We start from the raw sequence: 11,952 nt of genomic DNA, 5'->3' as shown, positions 1-11,952 counted from the left end.
TTCTTTGTAAGTAGTTATTTCCACTTTCAGTGCAGGATCCAAGCTTTTTGAATACTCGTTTTTTCCCCATTATTTACAGATATTGAAATGGTTGAGTCGGAAAGTAAGTCCTGTCATTGGTTTCTTCCACCCATGAACTCAGCCAGCTGATTTCACTAATTAGTTCTACCTCCTGACTGAGGAATTGTGCTAATGAACAAATACAGGTGACTGGAACAAAATACTTGGAAGGACTTTCTTTCTGAACCTGGATTTTCTACCTCTGACTGGCAGTGTAATCTGCAATGGAAAGGAGGATATCTTTTACTAATGCAACTGTGAGCCTATCCAGTTTTCTCTGGAGAAAACAGGGGAAACTGACTTGCTCTCTTTAGACTTGTCATGTTCAGATTATTAAAAAAGCAGTTGGTTCCTGGTTCCATTGGTTTTTGTGTGACATGCTAAAAAAAAGTTCTTAAATTTCTGTAATTTATGGAAAATATGTTCTCTCAAAGCAGCATTCCTTGTAACTGAAACAGGACATATCAGCGAAAGACGTTACTTTGTGCAGAAGTCTGTTCGACGGTATTGTTGTACATCAGTCTGCTTGTTAGGTCTGAAGTTGACAAGCTGAACAGTGTTTTTTATTTATTTACCCAAGGTTTACCATTCAGTGATGTCACATGTTTCTCAAGAGTTAGTTGTGTGTGCCATTATATTATTTGACTCTCACACCTTCCATACTTCGCTGTGGATGCCATTATGGGATCAAGAGGGGGATTTTCCCTTTTTCTTTTTTTTTTTGGGCACAATTCATGAATGGAAGCTTTGTGCGTGTGGGTGTATGTGCTTGTGTATGCCTGTGCGCACGTGTGTGCGTGCATGTGTATGTGTGTTGCTATTTAATTCAATATTAATATAATCTAGCAGGAACTGCACACAGTTGACTGTAGCATATCCTTGGGAGGCATGACTTCGGTATGTAGTCTCTGTACATTTGTCTGCATCTAATCACGAAAAAAGAGCGATTCCTCAGCCTGCAGTCTGCCTGGGCCAGCTTTGCATCCAGTGTATTCCACCCACTGTGGAAAAATGACCCCAAATTGGTGTGAAATAGCTCAAGTTGGTAGCACTTTCACCCACTGGCCTCATAATGAAACCGCCTCACAAGCAGTGAATGTGTGTCTTTTGTTGATGGTGAGGGGAAAATCAAGATCTGGACCAATGCTGTTCATGCTTCTCAAAAACCACACCCTATCCTGAGCCATGCCACTAACCATTCAGGCCCCCTCTAATAACACCTACTGTTTATCCAGACCACAAAAACTTATTAATTGCTGAAAAAACAATCACGTTTACCTTTGCGTCTTTGCGTCAGAAAGGCCCTCTTGGTAAACTGGGGCTATTAAAAAATAAAATTGATTGATTTATAAACAAAAACTACACTGTATCACTGTGAACGTTCCCATTGATCATTCATAAAAGGTCACTCTAAAGTTTATCATGCCAACCACTCACAAATTTTAAATAATCTAAAGAGGCCAGGGGTAACACCCAGCAGCTTCTGTGGGAATTCTGTGCAGTTTGGGTGTCCTGGTCTTTAACCATTTGTGCTTTTCTTTCCACGAGGCCCAGTGAGTTTTTTTTGTAACCCAACACCCTGTCAGGACTTCAGACGTAGTGCAGTGTCAAGTGCACAAGAGTTGCAAACTTGTTAAAACAATGTTCATGTCTGCACTTATAAACTCCTCTGAGATCACGTTTCATGGAAAATCCTATAATATCCCCGAGGCCCCAGATTTTGTTTGCTTTCAAATGACACGTGTGGTCAAGGCGATAGGAAAGAGACCTGCGAGAATTCTGAAGCTGCTTTTGCAGACGTTGCCATTGTACAAACCTGCCTATTTCTGATAAAAGTAAGCAGGGTAGTGGGGACTAAGGCCTTGGAAATATTGCATTAAATCTAAATTTCTTCACTCAGACAAATTAGATTGGATCAGATGCTTAATTGTATGTTTTACAGGAACATAGTGTACCTCAAAGCTGCTTTATTACCATAATACAGATGATGCATACAGTATATTAGTATGGATTGAATATTTTATCTTGACAACTGTAGAATGTTCAAAGAAATGAATCAAAATATACATTCCTCTTCTGCATAATGCACCTTATTCTATGCCACCAAAACAGCTGGTATCGGCATATTTTCCAACAGGCAGCCCCAACCCTTTCTTGCAATTACACAGCCTGGAGACCTAGATGTATTGTATTGTTCTTTTCGCCTGTTTATTTATATACTGTACACTTCTTTGATTTTACTGTCTTTTTTATCAGCTAATCTAATACACTGGGCTATAATTTACCTAACTACTGTGATTATTTGTCTGGTAGTTTGCCCATTACTCACCTGTTACCATTTAGTCTAATTCTAACTTCTGACACAGGGCCAGACAGTGGAGAATGAGCTGAATTTCTTCCAAGAGTTCCGGAGTGTTTTTCCTTCCCTCTTGGGAGTTTTGCTGCGGTTATGCTCACAAGTGACACAGGCTGCTGTGATTTTGCAAGGCAACCACCTGTTTCTACATTAAAGCTTATCACTTTATAAATCAGAATGAGCTATGCTTTGCTCCCTACTGGGGTCTACTGGGCTGAATGTGACCAGTTCTGTATTTCTCACTCACTTTTGGACTGTGCCCATCGTTCCAAAATACGTCCTGGAATGCTGCAGACTCTATAGTGTGTGAGTCCCTAGCTTCCTTTTCCTATCATGTGTACACACATATACCCTGTGACAGGATTCAGTGTCAGAAATCTGTTGCACTCATCTGGGGAACAGTGGAACAATACCATTCACATTTGAGTTCAAAAGGTTTGAAAATGTACAGTTCTAAATGAAATCGTTTCTGCTTGAATTACTGATGCTGGAAGCAAAATCTTCACCCTCAGACACGAGGGAAAATGTCTATGGGTTTCCAGCTCATACCCTCTGTCCATGGGTCATCTAGACATATTTTCATTTTAAGCTGTTGTTCAACATTCATGCAATTAAAATGACTGATTTGTATTGTCAACAAAGGTGAAACATGTACATTTTAAATTTGGGAAAATCCATAGAACAAAGTTCCCTGCTCCCTCTTGATTGAGGGGCTGACTTCAGTTTAAGTGATCATTAAAAGTAGCCTTGCATGCTTTACCCATGGCCACCGAGGCAAACATGTTTTTAAAGGGGATTTCCACCATGGCCAAGTGCAGGTGGTTTCAACTGCTAATTTTCTCCCAGTAGATGAAGTCTTGTAAAATGGCCTCAATTTTGCAGGCACCGCCTCTACTCACAGCTGTTACAGTAAGACCATTTGTGCCTGGTTTTACTAGATCTGTTTTCACTCTTAAAATGCTGGCTGACAGATTTATTGGGATATAGCATCAAAGTTAGCTTGCTTAGATTTAGATCGAAGGCAAGGAGTTCGTACATGGGTAGTAGTTTATGGTACAGACCACGTTTCTTCATTCTCCATTGGCCAGCACTGTATCACTATGTAACTGCGTACACACAAGTATTTATATATTTGCAGAAAAGTTAAGTTTTATCTGTGTTGTTAATTTGGAGTAATATATATATATATATATATATATATATATATATATATATATGAATACATGCAACATGCAGGTTGCATGCAGACAGTTTGTGGATTAACTCCAGTGGGTAGCGCACATATTTGCTGGGACATTTAAGAGTAAGTGGCAGTTGAGTCATCATTAAAATTCTGTTTCTGTCATGTTGTCAAATTGTGGTGGGTGTCCATGCAAATCTATTAACTCAATGAGTGTGACCTATTTGTCTGTTTGTTCCACAGGGCGCACAGGAGGGTTCATCAAAGCCCTGTTCAGCACCAGCCTGCTCTTCCTGTTGGCCCATGTTGCATTCCAGATCTGCCTATACACTATCCCAGGGCTAGAGGAGGAACTGAGTCATAGCTGTAAGTGAACCATGACCCCAGCCGTGAAAGCGGTCATAATTGCATTCTTTTAAAAACTCAGTGGTCTTAATCTTGCATGGACAGCCTGCTTAGAGTGAGTTGAAAAAAACAATCCATTAAATGGTAACCCTTCCTAGTGATTTATCCTGTATACTCTATTGGTATAATTTGCTTTTTCTGCTGCCATGGAATGTTAACGGTTGTTTTTGAAAGTTTATATCCATTTCCCAGGATTGCAGTATATGTATTTCAGTTTGTGTTTTGGGAAATCGTGTTCTCTTTATTTGTAGTGTGCCTGCAAGAAGCTTTTAAATCTGAAATGCCCCACATTTTGAAGAATATTTTCCCTTGACCTTGCAAGTCCCCTGCCAAATACTAACCCCCCTCGTCTCCTGTCATTATACTGTGACAACCCGCTGTCTGTGGTGAAGGCTCAGGAACTGAACCGCTCAGCTGTGATCAAGTTAACTCAAACCTAGCGACCATGTTTGGCCAGTTGCCTTGTGCCAATAAGGGGCATTTGTGAACCACTTGTTCCTGTGTTTCAGGCAGCCCATGGGAGACTTTATCCCGACATGTCGGAGTATCCAGGTATGTAGGGTGTGCAGGAAACATGGCCTGTGTTTGGTTGCTTTTGGCAGTGTATACTTTTTGTCTGAGCCACCATTCCCAACTTCTGTCCGGGGAATGACTCAAATTTCACAATAGTAATCCCATAATTAAGATAAAGTTCACAAGTTAAGTGCTTATTGTTTCACCTTGCACTCTGGTGTCTTTGATAAGTGCAACACAAATTCTGAAAAAAGAAGAGTGAATAGAGTACTAGAGATAAACATGCCCTGAATGTGCATTCACTATAGACTGCCACTGGAGCACCCCTGGAGTGTTCTGCGTCTGCTGACCCCTGACCTGGGCATCTTCATTATATCACTGGTAACCCTGGTCCTGTGTAACCGGCTGCTGAAGCAGAAGGATGAGGCACCAGACAAGGGCCAGGCCAATGACCAAGAGCCCGTAGAGGAGGTGAGAGGACTCTCTCCAATACAGAAATACTGCAGTAGCCACTGGGGGCATTCTGCTTGGCCCAGTAAAATGCCCAGTGTTAATTCAACTCTAACAGAGTACATGTATGTCCAATAGTGACCATATGTACTCTCTATGTGTTGATTTAACATTTTACCATTCACAAACAACAAAACAGGTGCATCAGGTGTGTGATTAAATTGCTACCAGCATTGCTGGATATCTAGTTCTTAGATCATCACCTTTGAGAAACAGACAAATATAATTTGATCTCGCGAACTTGCCCTGTGTGAGCATAGGAATGTTATTTTTCTCTCCGTCTCCATCCCTGGTCCCGCCCTTCCAAAACATGAAAGGGAACATCCATGCTAAGGGGTCTGTTTTTCTCCCGCTCCCCACAACAAGCATAAAAAGTGTTCTGGAATTATCCTGGGATTTGGAGGCCTGGTAGCCAAAATCTGCATTTTTCGGAGTGGTTCCAGTTTCAAGCCGAAACTATTACAACGTAATTTGGTTTTGTTACATGGAAATGATTTTGGCTGAAGGTAGAGATTACAGTTGGCTGGATTTGACAATTTATTTAATAATTGATATCATTGATAATACTTAATTTAAATTGACTATATTTATTTTACATGTTGGATAAGTGAGGGGTTTTAACTGTTGATGCACTTGTGGTTTGTTGTTGAGTGCCGGACATAAACGAAGGTGTTTGCGGTTAAAACTGCGGGATTCAGAAAATTAAACATTTTACGTAATCCTCACTTTGCCGACAGCGTTAATATACTGTATGGCAATAGGCATCCTCAAAATGTATTAATCAGTTTATGGTACTGAGTGAGACTGCACTGAGACTGTTTAACATTGGTGAGTACAGTAGACACACACAGACTGATGCACAGAACTGCTATCATTTGTCAGTGACTCTTTATTAGTAATGTCTGTTCTCAGAGGATATTAAAGCATCTGATTCAAATCCTGTGGCAGTTCTCATTCACATCCCAGAAGTCTGCACAATGTTGCCATTGTCCTTTTGATTGAGGTCTTAAGCCTGTTTGTGAAGCAAACGTTGGTTTTGGCAAATTCCACAGGTCATTTTGTACTAAAGGCCAGGACTGAAACTTGGACTCAAGTTCCAGCAACTTTTTTTGGCTGGTGAACATGGATAGTAACGACAAAAACTCACATCCAGTATGTATACAGTACTGAATTTATAATGGTGTGGGGGTGTTGGAGAACCAGAAGCGACTAATATAGGGGAACGAAAAGCTAACGCTACCGGAAGCGTTAGCCACAAAGTCCCGAAGGACAAAGGCAAGGGAACACCCGAAAGTAAAACACAAAACAAATAAGATCCTTGGGAGAGCAACTCCCGCACACAAAGAATCATAAACAAAAAACACGGAGTAAAAAGCCACTCCGAAGGACCACCTTGTCCAGCCGTAAAACTGGCTCGCGAAACCAAAAGCGACCCGTGAAAACCAGGGCGAAAAAGAAGAGGACCAGTGGTACAGAGGCGAAGCTCTGGTACCAAACCCAAAACTGGTCTTAAAAGAAAGACAACTGAGTAGCAAAACTTACTCAGCGAAAAGAAAAACCTGAGACGCAGCTCAGAAAAACACAAACAAAATACATTACCAGGGACAACGTCCCAATACCCACCGGCTCACACGAGCTCAAAATAAAATTAGAAATACTCTTAAGGCGTCAGAATGCGCTCACTGCGCTAAAAGACTGAATCGCCTTAAAAGAGGACACAGAACCAACCGCAAACACAATTCTGTAAACCGTCCACCGAGCACCTATACCAATACCGTACCGGCTTTGTGATAACGGGGTTTTACACAGAAGCGCTGATGGCTGTTCTGTCAGTGCTTATAAAGGCACCTCCCCAGGTGAAAATAATTGGGAATCAGACACCTGGAACAAATTAAGAAATTCTTAAAGGCCTTCTAGTGGCAGCACAAGGCCACTACACCCCAGAACCATGACAGAATTAAGTATTGGTGGATTATGCTGCTAAAGGATGAGGTAATACTAATTTTGACAGCTTGTTCTTCTGACTTCTTTCTTTTGCAAAATTTGGGTTACATCTTATTCAGTTTGATTAGATGTGCAATGCATGATTTTTTCTTAACTGATGCCATTTTTCTTAACCCAAATGTATAATAGTTAAAATATGGTAATGTATAGTAGTCATAATATGGTAATGCATGAATTTGAGACATCAAATTTGGTTAACCATCCAAAAATATGTCAGCATTTTTACATGTTATCAGTCAATCAAAATGATGATTTAGGTTATCTGCCATCTTATTGAATATAACGAGAACCCCACTGCCTATGGAAACTGGCTTGTGAATAATGTGCTTCTCAATCAGTTTCACAAAATTCCCACACATACCAGCTATGTTGGATATCTGTAACGGTAGCCCAATAAATCTCAGTTTAGCATAAAAACTGTGCTTTGATATTACAATTCAAATTTTGACATATTTATGACTATACTCACTCCCCGAGTGCCTCTTTTTGCTTCATTGCAGAACCAGAACTGTATTTCCTCTGTGTGTGTTGTCAATTTGAGTTACAACATAAGTATAAGTAACAGGTAATAAAAACAGAATTTGACATCACTTCAAAAGACAATTGCGACATAACCACATTTATATCTGTTTTATTGGCACAACACAATTGATAGTATGAAGTCATAGCTCGGAAAATTTAGGAAAGAACTGATGCATGCCCTATAACTCTAAATTGTATTAATTTACATGTGGGAATACATCCTTCCAGGTTTGAAACTGTTCAGCCTCAGTCAGACCCAATTACATACTGTGTGCTTGTAGGGAGAAAGAAACCTAATGTGGTACGCAAAGGCTTCTAAGGAAACTATAGAACTCATTTTGCTTGTCTCTTGAGTAAATGAGTGGTTCCATTAAAAGGGAGATTTTTTCAGACACGGGCTGAAACTCATTGGTAGGTCTCAGTGGTCAAATTTTTGAAAACAAGAGAAGTGCTACTGGACTGTCAGGAGATCTCACTTGGCTGGATTGATTGTGTACTCTTGTGCTATTTTTGTGTAGTGCCATGGTTCATCCTGATTCAGTGGGAAACTTGCCTCGTGGCTTTATTTTGTTGAGTGTTCCAAGTACAGAGTGAGTGTATGACTTAAAATGTTAAGCACCACATAACGGCATCCCCAAAGGTATTAGGCCAATTTTTTTTAGTTGAAAAAAATCTTCTGTTTTCCTGTTGAAGACACCAAAAGTGACGCCGGAAGATTACTTCTGTGACGCGAGACGTAGTAGGTGGAGACAATGGACAGCATTTGGTTAAAAAGATGAAAGAAATTGACAGCACTGAAGTATTTGTTTCTGAATCAAAGGGCATTATCAGTGACTCTAATGAGTCTGTAGAAGACATAATTGCTGATCCTATTAGACTACTGCAATAGAGCCATTCAGGTTTTGAAGTTGAAGGATTCTTTCCAAAACCAGAGCACTTTTTGGGAAATTTGCTTTTTAGCTATCTTGCCTAGATTCATACGAGAAGACTGTTATGAATTATGTGTGTGCCTGTCTATCCAGTAAAAAGATATTAGACAATACGGGCTGCATGCACGTATTGTCTAATATTGTGTTAGCTCTATCAATGGCTGCAAGTGGACGGGAATTACGAGTGAATTAATCAAGCATCTTATGTCGATTTTACTTTTCGTTAGCATTATCGCAATAACTTTCTTATGCACATCAAGTTGTAGCAATATAGGCTAATTCTTTCATAGAAAAAGGGCTAGCTATATATAATTTGACTGTATCTCACATCATCACTCTTCCACAAAATATGATGTAGGTGATCATTCCGTTAACACAGTGAATCATAAAATAGAACAACTTCTTGCATTTGGCTGGTGTATTTTAAAAATAATATTATCTGGTGCTTACCCTTGAAATGTTGGAAAACTGATATATTAACTGTGGTGTGTTACTGTAACAGTTTGTGTGATGTCTTGTGGTACTGTAGTAGTGTGTTTGTTGTACTTTGTTACTGGGTCACACAGAGGGTGATGTCATTGGGTGGATACATGTTGGTCAGTGACAGAGGGCTATTGTTACAGTAAGACTGCTTGGTAAACTTGCTCCCTGTAGTTTAGCACTGACTTGCTGACTCACCCGTGGACACACAGTGGTACACAGTCCCATGGTCACTATGCTAAATCCCAGTCCAATCAGTTGTACCTTCTGCTTCTACCTCAGGGTCTTACTCTTACAAACTGGCAGCTCACTGAGCACAAACAGCTGTTTTAATGCAAGTGACTTGTGATTTTGACTGCTGTTCTACTTTTCACCCTTTCCCTCCCCCTTTCAGTTTTTTCTTACATTCCTTCTTTTCCCTTGCCTCATTTCCTTCTTCGCTAGCCCTGTGCGTTGAGCATGTGCTAAAGCCTACTCGGTCACCACAGTAACCACACCAACAAACACAGGCCTTTCCAAATATTGTTAGAACTGAAACATAGGAGCTTTAATACATCAATTATCACGTGAGGCCTAGGTCCTCTCAAGCCTTGTCTACTGTAAACTGAAATAGGCCTAAAATGGAATTTTAATTACTTCTTTCTCTGTGAGAGGTAGTTGGCTTTTTACTCTGTGTTGCAAAATCTTTCCAGATCATGTTCAGGCTGTTTGATTAAATCAGTGTTTGTGAGTATCGCCATATGAAAGTGCCTGAAATTCTCCACACTGCAGGCAACTCGTCATTAAATTACCACTGTGGCCTGTGGCTGAATGTTCACATACTGTATGTACACATAAAGTCATACATACACATGCACCATTTGACACAGAACGGCTCAGCAGCTCTCTCAAGTTAGGCACAGGGACTGTACACAGTAAAATGTTAAGTGTTAATTCAACTCCGCATCCCAGAATGGGACAACATATTATCTGTTAGAGCTAAATTAACACTGTTAGATTTGAATGAACACTAGACTGTGTAGAGCGTGTACCCACTAACACATTCAGAATTCATGTGGGCCATGGTTACCATCATATCACAACAACAATGCGAGATCTTTTTATGTTGGCTGCAGTCCCTGTGAGCTTGATGATAGACTTAGACTTGGACTTGGATGTGCTCCTGTGTCTGTATGGTACCTGGTACCAGGATGTTTCTGCTTGTCTCCCATCTCCCGTCTCTGGTTCACCTGCTTTCCTTGGTAGAGTATGAGTGAACAAAGACAGGTTTAAATAGAGCACAATCAAAACAACGATCCTTTAAGTATCTTTTAAATAGTGTAGTTTGTAGGGTTGTTGATTCTCAACAGGTCCTCCCACCCACCTGGGGTTCTATTCCCTGCAACAACGCTTTCTGCATTGTGATTCAATATCTGCCTGTAACCCTTTATACTTTCCCTCAAAGAGGGAAAAAAATCTTGAAAAAACCTATTGCTTTTAATTGAGCCAAATCAGATTTCTATAATTCCGCTCTATTTATACTGTGTGATGATTACAGTAAAAAGTCATCAGGTTTTTTAGTTGAATACCTCAGCTCAGAATTGGACTAAAATGCATCATGTGGGTCATTATCCAATGCTTTGGGGGTAATTGCCCATAACCCCATTATCTAGTTAATTACTCCATTCCTACCTGGCACAGACTCAGAAACAGGGAAAACACCACAGCTCTGTTCTGAATGAGGATTCTGTGTTAAGGACAAATTCAAGCTTGTTTTGCCTCAAAGATTATTTACAGAACATCATGTATGTTTCAAAAGCTAAGGACACATGGCTCTCAAAATCCTGTGTGATTGTGGGTGAAATTGCTGAGCGTATGAGAAGGGCAGGATTTCGGTGGCGTGCCCTAGTGCTCAGGACAGCACTGGACAAAAGGCTGTAATGTGTGTCATACAACTGGAGATGAGCCACATTGGGGAAGAGTCCATTTTGAAAGCCACTGCAGTCTGGGAGCCCTCTTGGGTGTGGAGATATCCAGTTAGCTGACATGCTGCAATCTTCTGTTGAATTCCTCTTTTTCAAGGCTTGCCAGTTCCTGATGTACAGTACAGTAGTATAGTTTACACAGTGTGCACCTCTCCAACTTCAGCCACCATTTCTCATTGGCACCTCATAAACATCCCTTGTGTATTTTTACACACTGAGATCAGGGCTTGAATGTCAACAGAACCATTCAGCTGCTCCTTTTTTAAATGCATCATGTCAGCTTGCCATTTTAAGATGGTTTTTATATGTTGACATTCACTTGAGCGTGCACAGCCAAGGGAGTACTGAATCCCTGTAGCATGGTTTGGGAATGTGAATGGAAATGGTGGGGACATGACTCATGTGTTCTGCCCAGTGAGTATGGTGGGTGTTAGTACATACAATATCCGGGAAATTGTACCAGAGTTGGCTCAAAGATTCTTGTCATTTGTAGTCTGTGGCCAGGTCTTAACAAGGCTAGACTTCAACAAGGGGACTAGGTCACGGTCATCATTGCAAACAACTGAGAAGACGTACACTGAAATGTTATTGGATGGGAAGAGTTGAGAGGGGAAGGAGAGGCAGGAGTGTGGCCTTGATCCCTCCAGAGGATCCGTGGCATGAAAGAACATGACGGGTGGCTTCCCTGCACTGCACCACACTGACCAGTCACTGCTGGTCGTGAAACAGAGGGAGGAGAGCGGAGTAGTCAGAGTGATACTACTGGTCAAAAAAGATCAGGAGGAAACTGGACTGGTCGAGAGAGAGGGGAGGGTGATCTTGCTCTAATGTTTATTCATCAGCGTAGGCTGACCTTTTTCTCCCTGAAGGCTAGTGGTTAGCATACAACTCACTAATACTTATGGTCCTCTTAGGCTTGTATATATGAATGCATGGTGAATTTACAATCATGGGGGGCAAATAAAAGCAGTGGTCACGGTAATGCTAATCTCATAATAATAACAGTGATAATGGTCTCATCCCTTTAAT

The 11,952-nt window shown here is 40.8% G+C and overlaps 1 protein-coding gene across 2 annotated transcripts in view; it reads left to right on the top strand.

The window, feature by feature from the left end:
* The window catches only part of LOC118215801 (piezo-type mechanosensitive ion channel component 1-like), a 62,691-nt gene that overhangs the window by 23,676 nt on the left and 27,063 nt on the right, over positions 1 to 11,952 (top strand). The window contains exons 3-5 of one of the 2 annotated variants that reach the window (XM_035396810.1): positions 3,840 to 3,962; positions 4,511 to 4,553; positions 4,823 to 4,985. In XM_035396810.1, the coding sequence (XP_035252701.1) occupies positions 3,840 to 3,962; positions 4,511 to 4,553; positions 4,823 to 4,985 (329 nt within the window). Of the gene's footprint in view, positions 1 to 3,839; positions 3,963 to 4,510; positions 4,554 to 4,822; positions 4,986 to 6,971; positions 7,017 to 11,952 lie in introns of those variants that run through there. The other variant, XM_035396811.1, reaches the window with a different exon arrangement.

Source organism: Anguilla anguilla, chromosome 16 (genome assembly GCF_013347855.1).
Source record: "Anguilla anguilla isolate fAngAng1 chromosome 16, fAngAng1.pri, whole genome shotgun sequence".
In the NCBI taxonomy this organism is placed as follows: Eukaryota; Metazoa; Chordata; class Actinopteri; order Anguilliformes; family Anguillidae; genus Anguilla; species Anguilla anguilla.
Note: the sequence above shows the minus strand (reverse complement) of the source record. Positions and strands in the feature narration are given on the sequence as shown.